At 38.9% G+C, this 26,264-nt stretch overlaps 1 protein-coding gene across 1 annotated transcript; it reads left to right on the top strand.

Moving 5' to 3' along the window:
- The first annotated feature begins 1,510 nt into the window (after window positions 1–1,510).
- LOC118348634 lies at window positions 1,511–19,732 on the top strand. The gene is made up of 2 exons (XM_035690695.1): window positions 1,511–5,357; window positions 19,095–19,732. The coding sequence occupies exons 1-2, from the start codon at window positions 1,511–1,513 to the stop codon at window positions 19,730–19,732; spliced, it is 4,485 nt and encodes a 1,494-aa protein (XP_035546588.1).
- The last annotated feature ends 6,532 nt before the right edge of the window (window positions 19,733–26,264 follow it).

Genomic DNA, 26,264 nt, shown 5'->3' with positions numbered 1-26,264 from the left:
AAGGGTGAGGGTGGTTTATTGGCGGTGGGGAGATGAATGAGCTCGAGCATCGGTGGGAGAATCTGAAACTGTCTGAGGAGGAGGCAGAGAACATCGATGTCGATGTTTTTGAATCTGTGGATTCGAAATATAAAGAAGAGGTGAGCTTAGTAGGGAAAGTTTGGTCGGAGAGGAAGATTAGTAAGGGTGTGATTGAGTCTGTCATGGCAAAAATCTGGAGAATCAGTAGAAGAGCAAAGTTCCATGAGGTAGGGTTGAATATTTTTGTGGTGGAATTTGCCAATCACGAGGACAAGCAGAAAATATTGGAGGGGAGACCTTGGCTTTTTGATAATCAGCTGTTTGTGCTGCTGAACTTCGATGGCCTCACACCGCCGCAACAGATGCTTTTCAACATGGAAAGATTCTGGATCCAGTTATACGACTTACCTCTAAAATGCATGAACAAGGAGACAGGGGAGATTCTTGGTGGAACACTTGGCAAAGTGGTGAAGGTAGAAACAGAGGAAGACGGAACTGGATGGGGTTTATTCCTCAGAGTTCTAATTGAGATAGACGTACATAAACCTTTAGCAAGAGGGAGGACCATCAACTTGAAGGGGAAGACTCTATGGGTCCCTGTAAGGTACGAAAAGCTTCCTTACTTTTGTTTCAAGTGTGGTTGTATTGCTCATAGTGATCTGGGGTGTAAGGGAGAGTCGAACGGGGAAATCCAGTATGGTGCTTGGTTGAGAGCCGTGAGTAGACAAAAAAATAAAGAAGGGATGATGAGGTCTGAGAGCTTTAAGAAAACAGTGAATAATGCTAATATGGAAGACAATGCCAAGGGGAAGGAAGAAAGGCCAGAGAGGGAGAGGAAGGGTGAGTTTTATCAATGTATGGAGGAAGAGGTGGAAGTGGTTCCTGCCACTCAGGAGGTACTGGAGCAAAGGGTTGAGGAGGAGAGCATTTCAAAGGAGCCAGGGGAAATGGGGATCTCTCAGGGGAAAAGCATAGAAAGGAGTGAGGGGTGGCTGTCAAAGGAACTTAATGAGGGAGATGGGAGTAAAGGGGTGAATCTAATGAGTAATTTGGGAAAGGAACCTTTTGAGGGAGAAAGCACAGAGAAGGGGGAGGGGTTGACTACTTTGGGATTTCTCGAGGTGGAGGGGAGCAAAGGGGTGAATCCAAACAGTAGCTTAGGGAAGGTTAGAGGTGCATGGAAAAGGAGAGCCAGGGACCAAGGAAAACAGTGTGGAAGGGCTTTGAACATGTCACCTTCGAAGAGGTTGCTGAGGTCAGGGATGGACATAGAGGAGAAGGAAAGAGTAGGTAAAAAAGCTAAAGGGAGGGAGGGGACTATGGTTGGGAATGGTGAAGGGTTTGCATTAGTAGAGGTGGAGGCTGTGCAGCAGTCCCACCTATCATTATGAAAACCTTGAGTTGGAACTGCCGAGGGCTTGGGAACCCTCGGACAGTTCAAGACCTTTGCCACTTGGTAGAGGACAAGTTGCCCAATGTTGTGTTCTTAATGGAGACAAAACTGAGGAAGGCTGGTGGGGAAAGAATTAGGAGGAGGTTGAAGTTTGATGGGTGTTTGGTCATTGAACCTTTAGGGAAGAAGGGTGGACTAATGCTGTTATGGAAGCAACCTCTAGAAGTTGAGGTTCTAAACTACTCCAGATGGCATATTAATGCATGGATTAAAGAAGTGCAAGGAAATGACAAGTGGCTTCTAACGGGTTTTTATGGGCAGCCAGAGACAAATTTAAGGGAAGAGACTTGGAGTCTACTAAGCTCTTTCAAACCACAAGAAGACAAGGGGTGGTGTGTAATAGGTGATTTCAATGAGATAGCAGCCCATGATGAAAAGAGTGGGGGAAAACAAAAAACCGAAAGACAGATGGCCAGGTTTAGGGAAGTGTTGGAAGAAGGGGGTTTGTTTGATTTGGGTTGGAAGGGGGATAAGTACACTTGGAGTAATAAGCATGAGGATGAGACATTTACAAAAGAGAGATTGGATAGGGCTGTAGCCAACATCAAATGGAAGGAAAACCATTCAGATGGGTGGGTGGAAGTACTGGTGGCTAGGTGTTCAGACCATAGGCCCATTTTGTTGCACATGAACCAGGAGCATGGAAAACAGGGGCGCCATAAGAAACTGTTCAGATTTGAAGCTGGCTGGTCTTTGGATGAGAGCTGTGAAGAGGTGATTAACTCAGTTTGGAAGGAAAGGTTGAGGGGGAGGGAGCCCTCCTTGGGGTTAAATTTCAAACTTAATGAAACTAGAGAAGCTTTGGTAAGATGGAGTAAACAAAGGGTTTCTGACCATAAAAAAGCTCTAGCTGAGAAATCTGAGTTGCTGAAGGAGCTACAAAAGAATGAGGGAAGTCATAATATAGCAACCATAAAGGTTTTACAAAAGGAGATTGGTGTTTTGCTTGAGACAGAGGATGTGAAGTGGAGGCAAAGGGCAAAGGTTAACTGGTATCAGCTAGGGGATAAGAATACTAAGTTTTTTCATAGCTGTGCAAATGAGAGGAGGAAGAACAACAGGATTCAGATGATTTTGGATGAACAGAACAGAAAGTACACGAGTCAAGAAGGTTTGGAAGGGGTTTTCAAAAGTTTTTTTGAAAGACTTTTTGCCTCTTCTGATCCGAGGAGCTGTGACATTGAGGAATGCCTTAATGGCTTAAAGGGTTGTGTGACTAGCAGTATGAATGACCAGTTATCAAAAACCTTTACCAGAGAAGAAATTGAAGTAGCTGTCAAGAGTATGGCACCTCTCAAGTCCCCAGGGCCAGACGGGTTTGGAGCATGTTTTTTTCAAAAACATTGGAACACAATTGGTGAGGAAGTTAGTGGCAATGTGCTGAGATGGCTCAATGAAAATTCCTTAACCTCGACTACAAACTTTACTTACTTAGCTCTTATTCCCAAGATTTCAGCCCCCAGAGTGGCAAGTGACTTTAGACCCATTAGCCTTTGTAATGTAGTCTATAAGATTTTGGCTAAGGTGCTGGCAAATAGACTAAAGGGGGTTCTTAATGAGATCATATCCCCTAATCAAAGTGCTTTCATCCCAGGGAGATTAATCTCAGACAATATTCTGGTTGCTTATGAGGTGTTGCATTCCATGAAAGTGAGGAAAAAAGGCAAAATGGGGAGTATGGCCATTAAGCTTGACATGTCAAAAGCTTATGACAGGATTGAGTGGTCTTATTTAAGAGCAGTGTTGGTCAAAATGGGATTCTGTGGAAAATGGATAGAGCTGATAATGATGTGTGTGTCTTCTGTTTCTTATTCTGTTCTTGTCAATGGGAAACCAAGTGGCCTAATCAAGCCCTCGAGAGGATTGAGGCAAGGAGACCCGTTGTCTCCCTATTTGTTTATCCTATGTGCTGAGGGACTTAGCTCCCTATTCAACAATTCAGATCTTAGAGGAGAGACAAGGGGTGTGACTGTTTCAAGAGGGGGGTCTCGTATAAACCACCTATTATTTGCCGATGATTGTATACTTTATGGTAGAGCCAAGAAAGAGGAATATGACAGGATCCATGGCTTACTTAGTTTGTATGAGAAGGCATCTGGTCAGTTCCTTAACAAGGATAAAACTGCTGTTTTTTTCAGTTCAAACACTAAGGAAGTTGACAAGAGATTGATACTGGAAGGAGGGGGTGCAGTGCTGAGAGGGAACTATGAGAACTACTTGGGGCTTCCTGCTGTAGTTGGGAGTTCCAAATATAATGCTTTTAGAGGCATTAAGGAGAAAGTATGGAGGAAAATCAACAATTGGAAGAATTCTTTTTTGTCTGCTGCAGGGAAAGAGGTACTAATCAAAGCTGTCCTTCAAGCTGTGCCTACCTACACTATGAGTGTTTTTCAGCTCCCTAAACAACTTTGCAAAGAACTCAATGTCATGCTTGGCAGATTCTGGTGGGGTAATCAAAAAAGTGGCAGAGGAGTGCACTGGTGTAGCTGGGAAAGGATGGGGAAACAAAAGAGAAAAGGAGGGATGGGGTATAGGGATCTCGAGAGCTTCAATTTGGCTCTATTAGCCAAACAAGGGTGGAGGATCCTTCAAAATGAGAACTCTATAGCTGCCAAGATTCTAAAAGAGAAATACTACAAAAACAAGTCTTTGCTTGATGCTAGTCTGGGACATAGACCTTCTTTTCTGTGGAGGAGTGTTTGGAATGCTTTGAGTTTGCTTAAGGAGGGTCTGATTTGGAAGGTGGGGAATGGAGAAAAAATTAAAATTTGGGGCAACAAGTGGCTTTCCACCCCTTCATCCTTCTCTATCCAATCACCAGTTTCTAGTTTGGATAAAGAAGCTAGAGTTTGTGAATTGATGCAAGGCAGAGGGGAGTGGAATACTCTTTTGATCCGAAACATTTTTAACAAGGAAGAGGCTGACCAGATCTGCAGTATTCCAGTTAGCAGCATGGAGGTGGAGGACAGATTAGTATGGGGTCCCTCAAAAAAAGGCATTTTCTCAGTAAGGAGTGCGTATCATTTGGAGATGGAAAGAAAGCAGGCCATTAGAGGTGAAAATTCTAGGCATGAGGAGAGGGTAAAAGGCTGGGACAGCATTTGGGAGTTGGATGTTCCAAGGAAAGTTAAGCTTTTCCTCTGGAAAGCTACAAACGACTTCCTAGCTACCAAAAAAAATCTCTTCTTGAAGAAGATAACAGGCAATCCCTTATGCCCCATCTGCAAACTAGATGAGGAGACTATTATGCATGTGGTGTGGCAATGTCCTGCAGCTGGTGATGTTTGGTCAGAATCTTCAAGCATTATGCAGAAAATGAAGAGGGAAGAGCATGATTTGCTGGCTTTATGGGAAAAACTTACTCTAAAGCTGAGTGAATTGGAGTTAGAGGAGGTTGCAGTGGTAATGAGGGGTCTGTGGGTGAGAAGAAATGAGAGTATCTTTGAAGATATCTTTAAGTCCCCAAGTCAAGTTATCAGCATTGCACAAAATGACTTGAAAGAGTACAAGCAGGCTCTACAGATGAACAAGGTAGCACTGAGGAATAATGAGGAAGGAGGAAGCAGAACCTTGAGGTGGGAAAAGCCAAGGACAGGGTCTGTCAAAGCAAATTGGGATGCAGCAGTAGATAAGAAGCAAAGGAGGGTGGGTTTAGGGGTACTAATTCGTGATGAAGATGGAAAGCCTCTAGTTGCTGTTGAAGGTCAGAAGGACAATGTAGACCATCCTGCTGTGGCCGAAGCTCAGGCTCTGTGGAAGGCAATGGTTATCTGTAGAGATCTCAGATTGGAAAAGGTCATTTTTGAGGGAGATGCACAAGTGATTGTCAAAGCAGTCAACAATGCAAGTGAAGATTTTTCTGTTTATGGTAGCTTAACTGAAGGTATAAAACATTTGTTAAAAGGAAGGATAAATTGGACAGTTCAATACACACATAGATCTAACAATGCAGCAGCACATACTTTAGCAAAGGAAAGTTTACATTCACAAACTGAATTAGTGTGGATAGAAGACATACCTGATAGCATTCAAAGAATTGTAGAGAGGGAGTGTCATTGTATTGAGTGACATTTTGATATCAATGAAGATGATGTTTATTTCAAAAAAAAAAAAAAAGTCTAGTCAAGGTAAGAATCAGTTTTTCCTTCTAAGCTTCACATGCACATCACTTGCTTAACCCGAAAATGAGATTCAAATCTCATTTGGTCAATGTCGAAGATAAAACACCCACTTTCTTGTGATTTCTTAAAGATGGTTTAAGGTTCTTAAGAAACTTTAGAAGCCAAATAGAGAGAAGAGTTTATCCCCCATGTTTTTTGGCCACTATCCATATCTTTGGTTATTTTAGGGTTTGCTTTACCTTAGGAACGAATTGAAGAAGTTTTTATCCCAGAAATCCTAGAAGCCGAATAGATATAGACAAGTTTTGCTCTAGAAATCTACACATACACTCAAGAACATGAGGTGAGGTTTTTAGTTGTTTTTCTAATGAGGAATGTTCGAATTTATAGCTTGCAAATATTGCTATACGTGGATTTTTTCTGTAAGTATGCACTCAACCTACTCTTGGTTAACACTTGTACATGATTATGTAAATCTTTTCATTACCACGTTTGTCTTGCTATTTCTTGATTGTTTGTTGATTATGTTACTATGATCTTATATCAACCTATGGAAGGAATTATATGCTTTGAAATTGTGATATATATGCCATAAAATCCTTGTATATGTTTCGGTTTTCATATGTTTAGGAATGACGGAAAGTCTATCATGATGTTTCGGCCATACCATGTCTTGAATGATTTGGATCTTGGTCAAATGTTACGATTTCATACTTTTTACTAAACTATGATTTCTATGTTATTTGCTTGAAGTTTGGAACATGTTTATGGGATGAATTTTCATGTTTTTTAGCCCATGAGTTTTGGCCTAAGCAAGATTTTATGGTTCTATGCACATGTTTTTATATCTATCATGGTTTATGTGATCATGCTATGAAATGAATATGTTATGCTTTGTTGTTATATGCACGGCATCTGATATGTCATATGGCATGCATAAGTAAGCATGTTTAAGTCTCATGTCATATGCATTTAGGGAAGAAATGTTTTCAAAGAATGTGTTTTCAAGAAGTATTTTCAAAAAAGTGTTTTTCAAAGAAAAGAGTCTAAAAGTTTTATCACGACCCCAAGTGCTAGGGTGGGGGAATGTCCTAGTAGAATTCCTCTATCCACTCTGGAGTGTATAAGAATGGAGTGGTAACCCCTGGGTCAACGAAGAATAGTCGACGAGCCTCGAATGGATTCTTTTTAAAGAATGTCGGAGCGAGGAAGCACCTAATGCTAGTAGGTGCATACGGCATGTAATTTGAAGAAGTAAGGTCGAGTTATTATGATTCTTTGTGTATCTCGAACTGTAGGGATGGTGGTAGAGTCCTGCTGTGATTCCCGCCTACAGGTCGTTAATGGTACGATGGCTAGTAAGAACACGCGGTGCAAGGAGGGGAGCCGTGTTGTATCCACCCTCTGAACAAGTATAAGAGCTCATTTGATAAGGATCACTCGATGAAAATCTTGTGATATGTTCTGATAAGGCAAGTTTTGAATAAGATCACGTGAATAAGAAAAAGTTAAGAAGTTTTTCTGAAAAGTTTAAGTCTCTGTTACAAGTCAAATGGTCAAGTGCATAAGTTAAGTTCTGGTTAAGGCATAAGTCAAGTAGATACCATGCATGCACATCATGATATACTTTTTGTATGCTTGTATTAACTGTGGTATGTTGTGTGATTACTTGCTGAGATTTCTCGAAATCTCATTGTGATAGTTTTCACTACAATTTCCTAACCAAAATAGTAGAAGTTGCAACAGGTACCCCAGACTTCCAGGAAATATGAACCAGGATGGTTCTTTGATAGAAAACGAATTTATTGTTCAGGCTCGTCAAGATTAGATTACGGATGTACTAATTTACATGGCCTAGTTACTCAGGGAGATCGTCCATAGTATTAGTGAGACAGAGATTGACGCTACGATCTATCAACCCTTTAAGAACTTGAAGTTTTGGTGGAACATGGACCAATTGTCTACATATTTAGAGCAAGCTTCTAAGGCTTCAACTGATGCGAAGGCAGTAGCAAAGGATTTAGGTCTGTTACTGCCGAGTCTCAACAGTTGCATGGGGTCTTTTGGTGTCTATCTCCTAATGGGATGATGGTTATGAAAAATACGTGAGTTTAAATATTTTGTGGGAAAATAAAAAAGAAAAGAAGAGAAGACAACAATGTTTATGGCCATCTTTTGTGGACTTACGTTTCTTTTGTGGGAATCCCGTGTTTTGGGGACTTTAAAATTATGTGTCATGCTTTTGGGATATTTTGCCTTTAAGGCCATATGTTTATGTTTTCGGTTATGACATTAGTTTATGGTGCCATGTGTTTTGCAATTCTTACCGCATTAACTAGTTATTTGACTTTATAATTTTTTCGTTGCATCATTATTGCATATTACTAGTGTACTTAGGTGCGTAGCATTTATCTGTCATGTACGAGGGGTGTGTAGCCTTGCGTTTCATATCTTGGCGTAGCGGGGGTTGGGGGCGCCACAGAAAAATATGAAATGATTAATGAAGAAAAAATATTAATTTTAAATACAAATTAAAGTGAATCAAAGTGACTAACGAAAAAAAGTACTCAAATTTGATGAACAGTAAAGTGTCGGGAATCCCTTGCATAAATATGGTATTTTAATTATTATTAATTTATTAAATAACTAAATTGGAAACTCAATTCCCAAAATTCACAATCGGAAGATATAGATTTATAAACCAAGATTAAACCAAATGTAAACCTTTGAAAAATCATTCACCACTTTTAAAATACGTAAATTATTATCACTATTGAGAAAATCCAACGACGACAATATACTCAGGGAGCGATATTGTAGCAAAGAACTAAATCAATATAGATAAATAATTGATCCAAACATAATCAAAGAGCTAATCCATTCAATAGAAAAAGCATGACTGAATCCATAAACAAAATAAATTCTATGATTATTCGGAGAAGAAAATATCAACAATAAATTGAGAATCATAAAACAAAAGAGTTTTAGTAATTGAAAATCAAATACATAAATTAAAAATACTATGTAATGTGCAAGTTCATCCCTAGGCCTATTTGAGAATTTAGTTACCCATAAATATAATGGACAACAAAAATCTCAAGAGAAAAATAAAGCAAACGGCTGCCATTGAAAATAATTTCTTCGTTTTGTTCTTCAATATTGAGCCATCTCCCCCCTTTTCAAAACTCCTCAATTTCATGCTAATGATATGCTTATATAGGGTAGGAAAGAAACCTTAACGATATGCTTCAGAACTTCAAATTTATAAATCCTTATTACAGACAAATTTGTAACCCTTTAAGATAGCTTTCCAACGCATTAAGAATCACATCAATCTGATATTTGAGTGGAAAGTTGCGATCAAAATAATAAAGTATGTCCAAGCTGTCTCCTAGAGCATTTTGGACTCCGACTTTTTCTCTTGATCCGAATTATTCTCAAACCCCATCATTATCCTTATTTGAAGAGTCTTACACTCATTGAAAGTTCTTAGATTTTTCCAACGTCTTGCCCATTTGAAAGGCCTTTGAATTTGATTGGGGTTTGACTTGCTCTTTTATAGACACTAAAATTAAACATAAAAATCTGCTTATGATTATCCCGAAATAAATAAAAACTCAATTCAAGAATACACATTAATTCCTATAATTTCTATTCATATTTTAGCATTTTAGTCTAATAATAGGGCATTTAGAGTGCACTTTCGTACACTCATCAATGTTTCAAGTTCACATCCATGTTATGTTCCAAGTTTATGTATTTCACATTCACGTCATGTTTCAGATCACGTTCATGTCTAAGTCAGTTCACATTCAATTTCATGCTTAGTCATGTTTCAAGTTAACATTAATGTCCAAGTCAGTTCACGTTCATGTCACGTCAAGTCAAGTCTCAATTTCAAGTTCATATCATGTCAAGTTTCCAATTTAGTTCACGTTTTAGTTCAAGTTATGTTAGTTCATGCCATTTTTTGTCAAGTTATGTTATGCTTATTATTGACTTTGATTATGTATTCATGTCTTTACTACTATGTATGCATCATTAACCTGTGTGGAAGTTTCCTATTAACTTACTGAGATTTGTAATCAAATATCACCGTGGTAGTCCCAACTACCATTCCCCCCGAATAGTAGGTGATGTGTTAGGACTAGAGCACATTGGCAGATTGGAGGAGGTTGATTAAACGCCGCAGATGCGACGCGGAACTTACGGCCTCCATTGTTAGGTTTTTGGACAGTATTTTAGCATCGTTGGTCGAATTACGCTAGTTACTCGATGAACTAGCCTGTTAGTATATTTTGGTGATGTAATTATGGAGCCCGGTCTCCCATGTTTTGAGATTACAGTCTTCTGAGATTCGTACTGTAATCATGGATGTTTATTTTGTCAAGTATGTATAGATTATGTTTTAATTATTTGGGATATTGACGGTTTGGTGCATAGTATTGCTCAAGAAAAAACAAATTATCCGCTACGAATAACTGCATAATGCTAGATGCATGTTAGGAACATTGCATCTTATATATCATGGACGGGGACAATTAATCTTGTGTTGCATGTCACAGTGCTTTAGATGTCTGTCCGATCCCAAGCAGGAATATTGGGGCTTCATAAGGTGGTATCAGAGCAATACGTCTCTGGGTTTTATATCCACATGTCCTTAGGAAATGCACCAAATATTAGGCTTAAAATTTTTGTCTTCATTAGGCTTAAATGTCTCGAAGTATCAGAGATAGTTGTGGTTGTAATATGAGTACTCGTGTATTTCAGGAAGTGACACATGACTCGCAGTAGGATACCTTGAAACCCTAAGGGAGCCATGAATCAAAAGAATCAGAATCTCTCGATAGATGGACGATTAGCTTAAGTAGTACATTTGTTTGCTGACGTGCTTAGACGACAACAACAGTAGCAAGCGCACGTACCCAAAGCTGAAGTTAGGGGTTGTCCATATGAGAACTTGATCCACCATTACCTAATTTTTTTTGGTAATGAAGGGCCATTAAGAGCTCTCAATGATCTGTGGATGTACTGAAGACCCGAAGGTTCTATACGCTGGATACCTATTCCAACGAGAACCTGGAATATGGTGGGATACTTAAAGGCAGCTTCTAGTTGGGGAACTAGGAAGCCTAGTTGCACTGTCATGGGAGAGATTCAAGGAAGAGTTTGACAACAGATTCTTCCTGGATTCTATCAAACAGTTGAAGGAGCTGGAGTTCGCGACTTTAACTCAAGGCAGTTTGACTGTAGAACAGTACGTTGCTAAGCTTATTGTGTTATGAAGGTTTGCACCACACTTGACTTCTACTCAAAGGATGTAGGCGCAAAAGTTTTCAAGCAGGACTTCAACCAAGGACTTGTAGTCAAGTAACTTGCCTAAGAATAGAGAATTACCGAGAGTTGGTAAACATGGCTGCGATAGCAGAGGCTGAGCAGAGAGGTCTGGCGATCCAGATCAATACTGAACAAAAGAGGACTTCACCGCATGCTACTGAAGAAAATCTGGAATGGAAGAAGATTTCTACAAGACCAGATAAGGGAAAAAGCATCAACACTAGAAGCTCAATGCCTTCCACACACCCAATATGTGGAATGTGCGGAAAGAAACATGGAGGCAAGTGCAAACTTACCTTAGGACTCTATTTCGGATGTGGCCAACTTGACCACTTGATCAAAAATTGTCCCAAAAAAGGTCGGAGAAATGAGACAGTTTCCAACAGAGATTCCAAACCAAAGCCACGGCCTCCAGTACCAGCTCAAATGTATGTAGCCACTCCTAGAGAGGCAGATGCTAATGACTTAAGAACATATAGAGCAAACACCATTTTTAGTATTTTTCTAAGACCTATGTATTGTTAAACTTAGTTAAAGTTGATTAGATTGCAATTGATGGCATTCTTGCCTTATTTTTATTTTGGGTAATGTCAAGTCATTAAGGTTTGTAGCTGGTGCGACTTGATCTACTTAGAGAGAGAGTTAAGGAATGGTAGAATTCTGGGGTTTATATATATATATATATATATATATATATAAATGTGGTGAATAACTCTATGAGCAGTAAGGAAAGTAGTTATTTCACTTAAGCAAGGATTCAGTATCCTAGAAGGTGTTAACTCATGAAGAGCGTAATCTACCTTTACACTCGATTACGTGGTTAGACCGGGTCACCTTCAAAGTGAGGACAACACGAGATGGAGCTGAGTTCAGCAGACCAGTAGAAGGACGTGCTACAGCTGCCAACACTGAGCCTGCAGCGTCAGGGTCATCAATGCCATCAACTCACCGCGAACGTTTGTTGGTAGAGGGTCAGGAGCCAGATAGGGCAATAAAGAGGTCATGTAGCACCTCGACCTAGGTCATTTGGGCAACATGGTATATGATTTAGAGAACGACGCATTTTACTACCTACCACAGTGGGCCATGCCAATGGACATCGATGCGCCACCACCAGAACCAAACAGTGATGATACGTCCAATGAGGGACAATAGGTTTGGTGAGCAACATCTTCTCCTTAACTTGTTGTTACTTGCATCAATTTCGAGGAAGAAATATTTTTTTTAGGAGGGGAGGATGTAACAGTCCGCTAGAAATTCAATGGTGGAATTTCTATAGGTTTTAGGAATCTCATAAAAACACCGTAAGTTTTCATGATTTGACCAATCGTGTAAGTTTTAGTTTGCCAGTATAGCCAAAGTTATAACTCATTATGGTTCTAGAAGTGCAATTTTATTTATTTGATATAGTTAGAAGTGTCAGATTGAGTTATGGTCTCCGCCATTTGACTTAGTTGCTTATTTAGGATTTTATGGCACAATTTTTCCACTTTCAGTTTTCGGACAAAACGCTTGGTTGAAAACATGTTTTGCTTATTTCGAGGCACTTTGGGATTGAATTTGAATAAACAAACTGCACAGTTAGGTTTGTGAGAATATTTAGGATCTTACAGAGCAAAGTTTATATTTCACTTTCCACGAGTGAATAGTTACCTTTATTGTAGCATCTAGTGAAGTGTTTTCAAAATTACAGTGTGGAATGTCCAAATTAGGTTAGAGAAGTTTTATTTGGACACTTGGCAGGATCTTAGCTACACTTGGTGAATAGTATTGGACACTTGGCACAGAGAACAACAATGAGATAAATTGTGAAGGAATCAAGGTGTGAGATCATGTCAGCTAAGCAAAATCCTATTTTCCATCTGATCAACCAAATTGTGCCGAAGCAAAGAGGGTTTTAACTCTAGTGAAACGCTAAATGGTTGGAATCCATTTGAAAACCCAGAAGCATGGTTAAAACCAAAACCCTAAACGGTTTCCCCAAACCCTAAAGTTGGCCTTCAAACCCTATTTGATCCAATTTCTAGGATTGCTATTAATTTCTCAAATTCATATTATAACATCATTATCCAACCCAACCTTGGAATTTTGATTGGGTCAAGCAAAATTGGATTTGGACTTGATAGCATCCAAAACCCTAACAAAACCCTATCTAAACCCCAAATTGAAGCTCAATTGGTTGAGGCCCACCAGGGCCCACAAATTTTGGCCACCTTGGCAAAGCTTCTTGAGGAAGTTTCCACCCACCCATGGCTGACCATCTATTGCTCATGACACCCCAAAGTTGTGCATGATGTTAGAGGAAAAGGACACCTCACCACCACCTTTCTCTTGGAAGTTTCTTTGGCTGAAAACCACTCACTATTTCTACCTTTTTGTCACCTAAGCATCATACCTCAAGGGTCATTCAAGCCCATACCTCACCCTCGAGAAGTGTAGAGGCATGCAAGGCACCCTTCCTTTCATTTCGTCACTTCTCATCGCAGTTCTTAGAGAGAAACACTTAGTAGCTCTCTTGGGAAGTTTTCTAAGCCATATTGCATGGCAATTTTTGACCATTTGTAAGTATTGTCACTCAATTACTGCATTAGGAAATTTGTTTGTCTTTCAGTTTAGTTTCTGAGGAAATATTATTTGTTTCATTTAGTTGTCATTTGGTATGTCAAAAGTTGTTTTAACCATGCAAAGGTCATTCTGGGCATTAAATTGACGAGTGTGTTATATTTTAACATTTCTGACCAAGCTAATGGACATATCTTAGCTCGAAAATTTTATTGAGTGTTTTTTACATGTGTTTATGAATGTTCCTTGAGGATTTGTTGAATGACTAAAGCTTTTGATAAAAGATTTCCCTAGATCTAAAACTTGAAAACTGGAAAAGGAAAAAACAGTTTTTGTTTGACAAAATTTGAATATTTCATGGTTTAATCTTACTCCAAAGGTTTTGATATTTTTATTTGATGATCTGAAACCTCTTATATGCATGTTAGCATGTTGGTTTGAAGATATTTAGTATTATTTTCAAAGATAGGATTTTTCTATGCAAGAGGATTTCGGTCAGGGATAAGATTTTATGTTTATGGGTTCGATCCATGTTTTATTGATTTTTAGCCATATGATTTTAAGGTTGATGGTTGGGTCTTTAGGAAACATTTTTAAACCATGTCATGTTTTAGTTTGAAGATGTCATCCTTTTAAGCCATGAATCAAGAGATTGATTAAAGCTAGTTCAGGAAAAATTTACGTTTTTGGAGTAAGTGTAGAACCAAAAACTCCAAGTGTTGTTTTGTGACTTTTGTTGACTTTAGTTTGATGATTTAGCATGGTTGATCTTAGGATGATGTTATGAATATGTTAGATGTAAGATTTGATTTTTCAAAATTCTTGGAGATGTTTTAATTAAGGTCAAAACTTGTGATTCAATGGTTTACCTTTGTGTTAAAAAGTTTGGGTCATTTTACAAAAAATTTGGTGTTGATGATTAGCTTTTTTCTTAATCGATGTTTTAAGTATGTTTTTAAACTTAGGGCAAGAATATATTTGTTGTAGAATTTTGTTTTAATCATGAGTTTTGAAGTTGGAAGAAATTGCAACAAAAATAAGAGAAAAGGCCTATGAATGTTTCGGCCATAGTGAGTTTTTTATAGTTGCGTTTTGTTTTAAATTTTTCTATGTTGATATTTGAGTTTAGGACGAAATTTATATTAATTTTGATGATTTTTGGAGTTAGCATACAAAATTCTTAAGTTAGGAGTAAAATGATAATTTTACTCTAAGTTAACATTTTTCCATATTTCTAATTGTTCGTGATTAAGTTCAAACTTTTAGAAATCACTACTTTTAGTTCCTCGTGTTAGCGCTTAAGTTTTTGCTTAGAAACATGAAGACCGAGGTAAGTTAGCTTTTAACTTACTATCAGTTTATTGTATATGTGTGATTGGTAAGAGAACTACAGTTTATATGTGTATGTTATCATATATGTCATGCCATACTATGTCATTACATGTTTATCTATTACACATGATTTATGCTATCACTAAATACTTATCTTTTACACCATCTATTCTATGACGTATTGTTATCTGTTGCAAGTATGTCATGTTACGTTATACCATTTGATACATGTATGTTATGTCAGATAATATTTTTTGTTACATGTTATGCCATGTTATGAAATGTTGTTTGTTACATGTTTGGTCATGCTACGCTACATCAGGACTTCTTTGCTTTCGTTTCATGTCACATTCCATCTTGAGTATAGTTTGTGTACCTCAGGAACAATCTTTTAAGTCATGTCAAGGTCATGTTCATGTACGCCCTCGTGTAGTTAAGTTATTGTTCAGTTCATTGTTGTTACTCAATCATGGTAACCCCATGAGACAACACTACTCTATCATGGTGACCGCATGAGATAAGACTACTCTGTCATGGTAACCCTATGAGATAAGACTACGCTATCATGGTAACCTAGTGAGATAAGACAACTCTATCATGGTGACCCCATGAGACAAGAATACGTTTCAACTTGTGTTTTGATGTAGTTAATTTCCTATATTACAAATAAATATGTATGCCCTATTTTTGGCCCAAGCCGAACTGTGTTATAATTGTTTTACTATGTATTTTCATATATTTTGAAAATACTATGTTGTTATTAAACTTGGTTTAATCATAGGTGGTGATTATAGTGATTTTAAATTATATATGTTGGTATCATGTGCCTTGTGTTGAGGTTGGGCATTAATTTAATTTTAGAATGCTAGAGGTTTGGTTAAAAGGTTTTGCTTGGTCCTATAATTTTCTATCTTGCTTTTGAAAGGTATTAAGTGATTAAATCATAAGTTTAAGTATTTAAAGGTTTTAAAGTTTCTTAATGGGTGACTTTGTCACACTTTATGCTACTTTAATTTTAATGGGAGGTTTTATCTAAACTAATTAATATATTGTTTGTGTGAATAAGTTATAGCTTAGTTAGTTTAGATATAAGAGACTATTTGTGTATGATATATTATGATATATTATAATATGTAAAGCTATCCAAGTACCCCTAAGCCCATGTCACGCCATGCCTTGAAGTAAAAATAGCCCATTTATGTGTCCCTCGTTTGGTTAAATTCTGCCTAACCCAAGAGTCCAAAATATTATTAAGCTAACCTTCTTATAATGAGGGACCACAAGTTGATTTAAAGGGGCATGTTTCTTAAGCTTGTTTAGCCTACTTGAGATGCCTAAATCTATTTTAAAACCCATTGTCAAGAATTCCAGATTTTGTCTCCTAATGTCCATAACCCAAAGTGAGCTTGAATCAAAGAAACTTTGCTTGAAACATATGAATTCTTAACTACTTTTCATGTAAACTTTTAAAATATCATTTCCATGGACAGCTAGCATGTCTTAATATTTAAGTTATTTCTTTTGTAAGTCGAGGTGAAGAGTAGTCATTTGGGTTAATGTTAAGCCTAGAAGGGACGTTAGAATGTAATATCGTGGCTTTCTCTTTCAAATGAAGGGCTAAAGAATATTGTATGAGTATTAACACGCTTATGCTATTTATTGGAATAGAAATATTGATGATGGAAGTATCGAGGAGCATAGAGGTAAGTAGCTATGACCATGTTTCTTACACCAAGTTCTCTTTATGAAAGGATGTCTCTCTCTCTTATTGCAAATGTTCTTCTAAACAAAAGAGTATATGAATATAGTATGTACAAGCCCTTTCTTGATAGCCCCTGTTAAGCACCCTATTGAGTATAATTATGTGTATGTGTATAAGGTAATGCATGCACGTACGTTCTAAGTCATGAGATTTCCATATATGCTCTCTCAATAAACTTATTGATTATTTATATATGTAGTATAGTATGAAAATGTATCTTGTTCATAAAAATGCAAGTGCATCGAAGTAAGAAAGATGATGAAAATGTTTTGATTGCAAAGGGAATGAAATGAATCTCTCATGCCTTATGCTTCAAGTGATGCTTTAAACGAGTTTTAAAAAGCCCATATGAACTAATGCTTTCAATGACGTGAAGAAAGTGTTTTAAAATGTCCCTATAAACTGATGCTTTAAATAATGTGAGGAAAACATTTTAAGATGTCCCTATGAACTAATGTTAAGTTGTCTCTGTGAACTGATGCTTTATGGATGACATGAAAAATAATGTTTAAATTCATACTTCAAAAATGATGTTTCTTCATGAATGCATTGTAAAATAAAAAGATGACGTTAAGTTCATGCTTTTAAATGATGTTTTCCATGAATGAATTGTTAAATGAATTGGACTGAAATGACTGACATGAATGAATGAATGATTTGATGTATGAAACTATGTAACGGCCATATGAATGAAAAGGGTACCAAAGGAATGGGCAGATTGCAATGTTGGGTAAGTAGTACTGGTAGTGCACCCAGTGCTGCCCCCTGACTAAAAAGAGATTCCCAACTTGTGGCCACAGACGAAATCCAGGTCCAAAGGAAGACCGCTAACACCAACACACAAGGCGTAACAGTGTGTACCGGCCAAAGAAAGTTAAACGTAAAGTAAAGTTATTTCTAAGAAATGTTTATGCATGAAAGTATTGTTTATTCCTTAACTGTTATGCATGAAAACATTGTCAAGAATTAGCAAAAATGTTTATGTATGCATGTTTTCAAAAGAAAAGAATAGATGTCTAGTTTGTTCACTGCATGGTGTACTACTTACTGAGTATTCGACTCATTTTGTTTTAAATGTTTTAAACGTCCAGGTAATGATGAAAAGGTTGGGGGAGCAAGGCACAGAGGGAGAGGCAGATGCTTAGGAACTTCCCTAACTAAAACAGATATGTTTATGGATGATAGGTTATGTTTTATGAATGTACGATGGACTCTGAAAGTCTTTTATGGATGAATGTTGAAAAAAATGTTCCCCTAGTGTTCCCCTTTGTTAAATTAGAAATTAAGAGTACACGTGTGTCATGTCCATGTCGACCGCATGTTATTAGCAAAAGAAAAAAGAAAGAAAGAAAGAACAGGCACGTACGTCGCGATCCCATCCTTCACGAGGTAGGGGTTGTGACATGAAATTTCGCTCTACAACTTGCTAGAGCAAAAAACCAACCTGTGAGTTCGCTCGCCACTCACTCAACACTAAGCTCGAGTGAGTGTCTGTCCTAAATGTCCGCTATACACCGTTCGAAACTCCGCTTGAGCGAATGTTATGAAATTAGGGTTCTTGCATCGTGGAATATAAATACATGTCTTTCTCATGTATTTTTCTACTCATCAGCAGCCGTATACTATAACGTGAAAGAAAATCCTTTCGTGAAGAATCTTGAGTATTCGTTGGGCGTATTGGGGCTTTGAGATTGAGGACTTTGCGATTGATCTCTTGTACTCCACCTTTGTTAATAGTGAATTCGTTGAGACTGACCTTGCCAGTGGACGTAGGCTCATATTTTGCCGAACCACATAAATCTTGGTGTTCTGTGTATGATTGTTGATTTTTTCTTTTTGCTTGCTTCCACTATTTCACTTTAACTTAGCATTTGATAACCGGTTTATCCCAACAAACTAGTATTAGAGCGCTGGGCTCTGTGCGAGATCTTGAGGGATGGCTACGGCAAAGCTTGAAGTGGAGAAATCTGACAGTCAGAATAGTTTCAATTTATAGTGCATGAAGATGAAGGCTTTGTTGTGACAACAAGGGTTGTCCAATGTATTAGATGGGAAGGTGTCTGATGATTCTCCTGCACCGTCAACACTATTCTATTGTCACTATCAGATGGAGTTTTGAGGTAGGTTGCTAATGAGGAGACTGTTGTTGGTCTTTGGAAGAAACTTGAGAGCTTGTATATGAAGAAGTCGCTCACCAATTGTTTGTATTTGAAGCAAGGAAAGGTACTCCTATTTTCGATCACCTAGATGAATTTAATGAAATTATTATGGATCTGAGGAATATAAATATTAAGCTTGATAATGAGGATCAAGCCTTAATTTTGTTGTGTTCGTTGGTGGTTTTATTTGGTAATTTTGTGAACTCGATGATGTATGATAGAGATAATATGTCTTTGGTAGATGTAAAATCTACTTTGAATTCTAAGGAGTTGAGAATAAAATTGGGTGTACAAGGCACGGATAATCAAGCCAATGGCTTGTTAGTGAAATGTTCTTCTGGTGGTAGGTCCGGGGAAAGAAGTTCAGAAAAGAGTAGGAGTAATTCCAGTGGTAGCCCTAAATTTAACAAGAAAATACTGTCATGTGTTTGGTCATTACAAGAATGAGTGTCCCAGATTGAAAAACAAGGAGGGAGGTAAAAGTCCCTCCAATGTTGTTAGCGTTGAAGAACAGTCTAACAACTCTTCTGTTGTCCTAGCAGTCAGTGGCTCTAGCGGTCGTTTTAGTAACAAGTGGGTCATGGATTCAACTTGTACGTTCCATATGTGTTCTAGGATAGATTGGTTCACTATCTATGAATCAGTCAACAGTGATTCCGTTTTGGTTGGGAATGATATGGCTTGTGATATTGTTAGGATCGATTCAGTTGAGATTAAGATGTATGATGGAACCGTTAGAACTTTGTCTAACTTTTGGCATATTCCGTCTTTGAAGAAAAATCTTATATCGTTGGGAATTCTTGATTCCTTTGATTACCAGTATTCAATTGCAAGTGGAGTCATTCGAGTCTACAAGGACTCTTTGGTGGTAATGACAGGAAATAATGCAGATGGTCTTTATTTTCTTTTGGACAATACAGTGATAGGTGGAGCTGCATCTTCAAACATTCTAGATTCAAGTATTACTCGTTTATGGCACACGTGATTGAACCATAAGGGTGAACAAGTGTGGTCATTTGTGAGTAGGCAGTTTTTTGCTTTGTGTTATCAGAAGACATGAAAGCTTGATTTTTTTTTTGGCATAGTAATCTTGTAAAGCAATGTAGAATCAGGTTTACTGTAGTTTATTTGTTCTAATTTTTGTGGTACATCTTGTGCAAGGTGGTGCCCTATTTGTACTCGTATTGTTGATGAATATCTGAGAAAAAGTTTGGGTTTATTTGTTTTTAAACTCTTTGTTTTGTGATGTGTTTGACGTGTTCAAGCACTTGAGAAGGCTAATGATCTACAGACAAGAAGGTAAAGCATTTTTTAGAATGTATAGTTGGGTCCACTCCACATAAATGGGATAACTGAATGGAGGAATCATACTCTTGAGAAGAGCATGTAATATGCTTTTGGGTTTTCCAGGCTTGTCTACAGATTTTGGTGAAGCGATCAACACAGCTTGCTATTGCGTAAACCTTTCCTCTTTCCACAGCTTTGCAGTTGCTGTTTCCACAAGAAATGAGAGAAGGGTTCTAGCAAGAAGGTGGAATTGCTGGGAGAGCTTCACAGTAGAGTGCATGTGGTACTCTAGATCATGCTATTGAAATTAAGCATGATTTTGATTTTGACATTGGCACAGAGTGAGATCAAGTCTACAGTGTCATCTGGTAGATAGAGGAGGCAGTTTGACCACCTTTGGGATATGATCATGCAGACTTTGTGTTGTTCTTACTTTGGCAGATAAAATTTGTTGTTTGCCTTCGTGTGTATTCAGAAACCATTGTTCAATTAAGTAGTCTGTTTCGTGGTGCGTTGCCTTTGTATGAAGAGGTTGAATCTTTTCATTAGGAATAAGCTTGTGATTTGATCAAGTGGTATATGAAATTGAAGATGCTTGGGTGGAAACTAAGTTCTTCAAGGATAGAAGTTGTGTTTGGGATTTATGATTCCCTTAGAAGATTTCTTGGATGGGGTCGGTTCTCTGGTTAATGGATTTTTTTATTTTTGTTTTGGCTTGACGAAATTCAAGATAAGGTGGAGATTTGTTGAGTTTGGCTTGATTTCCTGTTTAAAATGCCATTTCAGAGACTTGGCTTGACTGTTGCTCGACCTTGCTCGACTGTGGCTTGACCTTGGCTCGAGTGACCCTGGCTCGACCTGGGTTTGAAATGCCTGTACTCATCAATTTTCAAACAGATGTTGAGAGGCATTTCAACCGTAAAATAAAGGTTGTTCAAACCGACGATGGTGGTGAGTTAGCCTTGAAGCCTCTCTTTACTCAACATGGCATTCTTCATCGCTTGACTTGCCCCCACACTCATCAACAAAAGGGCAGTGTCGAACGTCGACATCGCCACATTATTGAAATAGGCTTGACTCTCATGGCACACTCCTCTGTTTCTCAAATATTTTGGGAGGAAGCCCTCCTTACAGCTTCTTATTTAATCAATCGGCTTCCATCATCTATTACTAAAAACAAATCCCTTTTTGAATTTCTTTTTCATCAAAAACCAAACTATAATTTCTTAAAATTTTTTGGACTCACACTGACGGGAACCAAGGTGGGCTTAGTCTTAAAGATATGTTGCAAGTTCCAGATGGGCCAATTACAAGTTCAAGGGCTTAAAGGATGAAGATTCAATTTTGATTCATTTGATAAGCTATATGAAAAGGGCAACAACATGACTTAAAAGCTTTGGCCACTTGAAAGCTTTCAACTTGTTTAATTCATTTAAAAGACTTATTTTATTAGTTTAGAATAATTGGGTTTATTATGGGAAGCACTTAAGGGGGGCCTATGCAAGGGCATGTTGGGAAAGTTATTATTTTATTGAACTAGGGTTAGGGTTTTACTGTAGCGAGTACTGTAGCTGCACTGTAGCCGTGGCACTGTTCATCTAGGGGCATTTTTGGAAGATAGGGATTTATTTTGGCTAGGGTTTGATTATGTTTTGTTTTAAATACTCTATGTAGCCTCATTTTAATAAGTTTATGAAATTTGATGAATTTGTTCATTGTGAGTTGAGTTTTACTCCTCTTGTTCTTAATTGAACTTTTGAACTTATCAAAGGTAAATCACAACCTTTGTGGCATTCCTCCTTTGTAATTTGGGTTCTTGAGATGGGTTCTTCAACGGGTCTAGATTTTAATATAATCTAGGTTCTTGAAACGAGTTCTTATCGGGTCTAGATTCTTCGTCCATTAACTTGATTTTGGCTTTCTTGGAGAGTTTTCAAATTGATTGTGGGTTCAAGGGAATTCATTCCCGCAGGTTCATATCATTTGGTATTCAGAGCAAGGTTTCCAATCAGGTTTGATTCTATCTTTTAATTTCTTGCATCCTCAAATTTAATTCTAGGGATTCTATTCTCGCCAGTTCATATCACACACTAAACCATACAGTGCTCACAAACTTGATTACTGATCTAATGTGTGCATATTTCTCGATTATAACACCTCCCATAAAGGTTACAAATGTTTAGTTTGTTCTATTGGTTGAATTTACATCTCTTGTAATGTTATTTTTTATGAAACTCAATTCCTCTTTGCTAACAATTCATCAGATTCCATAAAGGTCAGCTCCTCTCATACAGTCTTACCACCATCTATCAAGGTCACTCCTACGTCATCTACCTCGGAACAGGTCTCCTTAATTCCTTCTTTGGAGCCCACATTAGATTCCTCTACCTTGGTTGTACCACCTGCTCATTCATTCACTCCAGTGTGCTCTCTTCACCCTATGTAGACATGATCTTGTAGTAATATTCATAAGCCTAAGTAGCTATCAGATGACTTTGTTTCCTCCCCAAGGGCCTTCTTAACTACAACCGGGCCTTGCACTTTTGAGCCCACCTTTTATTCCATGGCCGGAAAATATTTTGAATGGCGAAAAGCCATGAATAATGAATTTCATGCCCGTTTACATAATGGCACGTGGACCTTGGTGCCTCCCAAACCCAACATGAATCTTGTTGATTGCAAATGGATTTTTGGACCAAACGTCACTTTGATGGCTTGGTTGAATATTACAAAGCTCCGACTCATTGCAAAAAGTTATCATCAGCAGTCTGGTGTAGACTTTGATGAAACTTTCAATCCAGTGGTGAAATCGGTAACAATTTGAACTGTTCTCTTTATTGTTATCTCGAAACAATGGTTCATTCATCAACTTGATGTCAAGAATGCATTCCTACATGACATTCTTGATGAAACAGTGTATATGACTCAGCCACCAGGATTTGTTCATCTAGTACTTCTAAATCACATATGTCACTTAAGTAAGGCGCTCTATGGGCTCATACAGGCTCCACGGGCCTGGTTTTTATGACTCAGCACCAAACTCACTCAATTGGGCTTTGTTAGTTCTAAGACTAATCCTGTAACACCTCGCTCCTTCTTTCTAACTCAAGCAAATTCAACACTAAGTCTCGTTATGCGTGCCAAATCTCGATGGCGTATTTTTAAAGATATTATGTGATTTTTAACAATAGCGCAGTGTTTTAAAGCCACGACTATTTTAAATGGAATGTTCCCAATGTTATTTGACTAAGGTTATTTTTAAGTAAGACAATTATAATATTTTTGAAGAGCTCCAAAAATATTATAATTGTAGAAAATCATTTTATTAAAATGATTTTAGTTATTTAAAATATTATGTGATTTAAATTATGTTGAAAACTCTAATTAATTAGATGGTTTTATTCTTTTAAAGATATTAAACAATACTTCATCATTTTATTAATGATGAAAGAATATTATTTTATAAACTAAAGTTTAGTTTAAATTATATTATATCTTAATTCCTCTCAGTACTTTTAGTTGAGTTAATGTTTACGCATAAGTATTTAAAGCTCACTGTTAGATATTTTGAAGTTCCCAAGGTAAAGGGTTAGGAATAAAACCCAAGCCCCCCTCTCTTTCCTCCTCACTTTCCCTTTTCCCTCTCTCTCCTCCTCCCTCCCTCAGCTCAGGACTACACTGCCCCCTCCCCTAGCCGATTCTCTTCTCCTCTAGCTCAGCACCGCCCAACCTCATCACCACCACCGGCGACCAAGCCAGCCACCACCGATCTCCCACATGCGGAGCTCTCTCTCTCCTGCGGTAACCAACCAAAATGGGTTTCACCCATTTATCTCCTCCTAGCGCTGCCGCCGTAACCCAGGGCCACCACCGAGCACCACCACGAGCACCCTTGACCTACCCCTTGACCTGAAGCCGGTAGCCTCTCCCTAGACCGCACGCACGCAGCTCCTCCACGCACGGGTTCTCTATACCCACGGCCATCGCACCACCACCAAGAGCCTCCTTCCTCACCGGCGACCTCCCCTAGCCACCCCCATGCCTAGCCGAGCCTCCCTCCTCCTGCACGCCCTCTGACTCTCTCACGGGTGTTCCTCCACCCTTTAGCCCAGATTCGCCGCTGTAGGCAGCCATGCGACCTTATTGACGCCACCACTAGCTCCACCATACCCCCATCAAGCCCTCCATGGCCAACCAACGACCAGACGAGCTCCCACTCCATTTCCCCTATTTGAGACACATGGATTTCCCTTGGAAACCCACTACTCCGCCATGCTCTGCCACCCCAGCCACCATGAGACCACCCTTAGCCTCCCTTGACCTCCTTTAGCCTAGCCCTAAGCCCAAACCACCACTTTACGTCATGGACAGCCACCATACACGGTGGACAGCCACTGTACGTGGCTAACCACCAGTGTACAAGGCCTTAGCCACCACCCAGGGACTCGCCACCGTGTCGGTCACCCTCTCATAGCCTAGATCCACCCACTACAATCCTATATCTGGTCCCTGAGATAGTCTTGTCGTAGGGTCACGGTAGTGACCGCTACTGCCCAAACTAGTGGCTTCCAAAGCCGCTGGCCATGCCGGACAGTGAGTGACACACGAGTTATCCCGTCGAAGGTATAACTCTCTTTCCCTTTATTCTCGTTATTATTTTAGTTGGTTGGTTAGGTTGTGGACTGGGTTGTAGGTAATTGTGGAGTTCGATGTGTAGTGCAATGATGTCTTGTGCTATGTATGTGAAGTGTTGGGGTAGTTGGGAACTGTGTTGTGTAGTATTGTGGACTGTGCTGTATGGGTGACGTGGCGTTGTGTGGATTAGGAAGAGTACACGTAGAGTGTACTCTCGTGACATAGTGTGGAATGGGAAGAGTACACGTGGCGTGTACTCTATGTGGCATAGCGTAGCGTAATGTGAAGAGCGTACATGTGGAGTGTACTCCATTTGGTGGAGTGATGCACCATATGGCGTGTATAACGTAATGGTGACGTGGCGTAGCATGGAATGGGAAGAGTACACGTGAAGTGTACTCTGTGTGATGCAGCGTGTGTGAAAGGAGTACACTTGTACTCCAGGAGATGAAGCGATACACCATGTGGCGTGTCACAAAGATAAGGATGGTTGTGTAGTAGTTGATGAGCGTAGAGTGAAATAGTGTCCCAAAGTAGTTGTGATGTGGCCTGTAGTCTGAGGCGACAAGTGTCACCGTGTAGTTGACTTATGGTTGAGAGTATGTGTGAAGTGACAGAACAAGTGTAAGAGTAGCGCAGCAAAAGCATGATGGGGGAATGTCACAAAGTGACCTGGTTAAGCAAGAAGTCATGCTTGTGATGGGTGAGGAGTAAGTGTAAGAGCGATGTAGAGGGAACATGACGAGATGTCACAAAGTGACAAGAGTACGTAAGGGACCGTACTCATGATGACTTAGGAGTTGGTGTAGAAATGACATAGCGGGATGTCAGGTGACGTGACAAGGTCACGATGTAACTTGGGAGTAGTCACGAGCTATGATGTGACGTAAGGTGTGGTTATGAATGGTGTCTTGTCGAGTGAAGTGTTGGGATGAATTGTCAAGAGGGAAGGGTAGCATGAAGAGTGATGCTAGCCGGGTTAAGAGAAAGTTGGTATTAGAGTATAGGCTTGTTTACAGAAGCAGGTGATGAACGTGCTATATGTTGATGTTAAGTGATAAGGAGGTAGGGTACATGTATAATTTGGTTAGACACATGTACTGGTCAGATTCACCATATGTAATGGGTGATCTCTCCTAAGCATGGTTACACGGTGCCTAAGCCTCAAAGTTGGCTTAGAGCCGTGTGGCGTGTATGGATGGGAATGAGGATTTAGTGTGAGCTAAGATGCATGAAGGTAGTGACGGATGTTTTGTCTTGAATTGGGATGCGTGATTTCTTCGGTTGGAATCATTCGTCGGAATGTGGTCAATAGGAAGAATAAGACGAAGGTCCTAGTGTCTTAGTCCTAAGGTGAATCATGGGTTCACTTTAGTAAATGAGCACTCGAGGTAAGACCTTGAGTTTGGAAGAGGTAGTGACAGTAAGTAGATTCTGAAGGTTTTAGCATAGTAAAGAGTACGTAAGAGCACGGGATAGAAGGAGAGTGTTTCAAGTGAAGTGTAGTTCTATTCTAAGTTTAGTTGCTTATGCATTAGATAAATGATGATGCTAAGGTTATGTGTATGCATGTAGGTTGCCATCTGACACGCACA

This window comes from Juglans regia, chromosome 6, assembly GCF_001411555.2.
Source record: "Juglans regia cultivar Chandler chromosome 6, Walnut 2.0, whole genome shotgun sequence".
In the NCBI taxonomy this organism is placed as follows: domain Eukaryota; kingdom Viridiplantae; phylum Streptophyta; class Magnoliopsida; order Fagales; family Juglandaceae; genus Juglans; species Juglans regia.
This window is presented reverse-complemented; position numbering and strand designations above follow the sequence as displayed.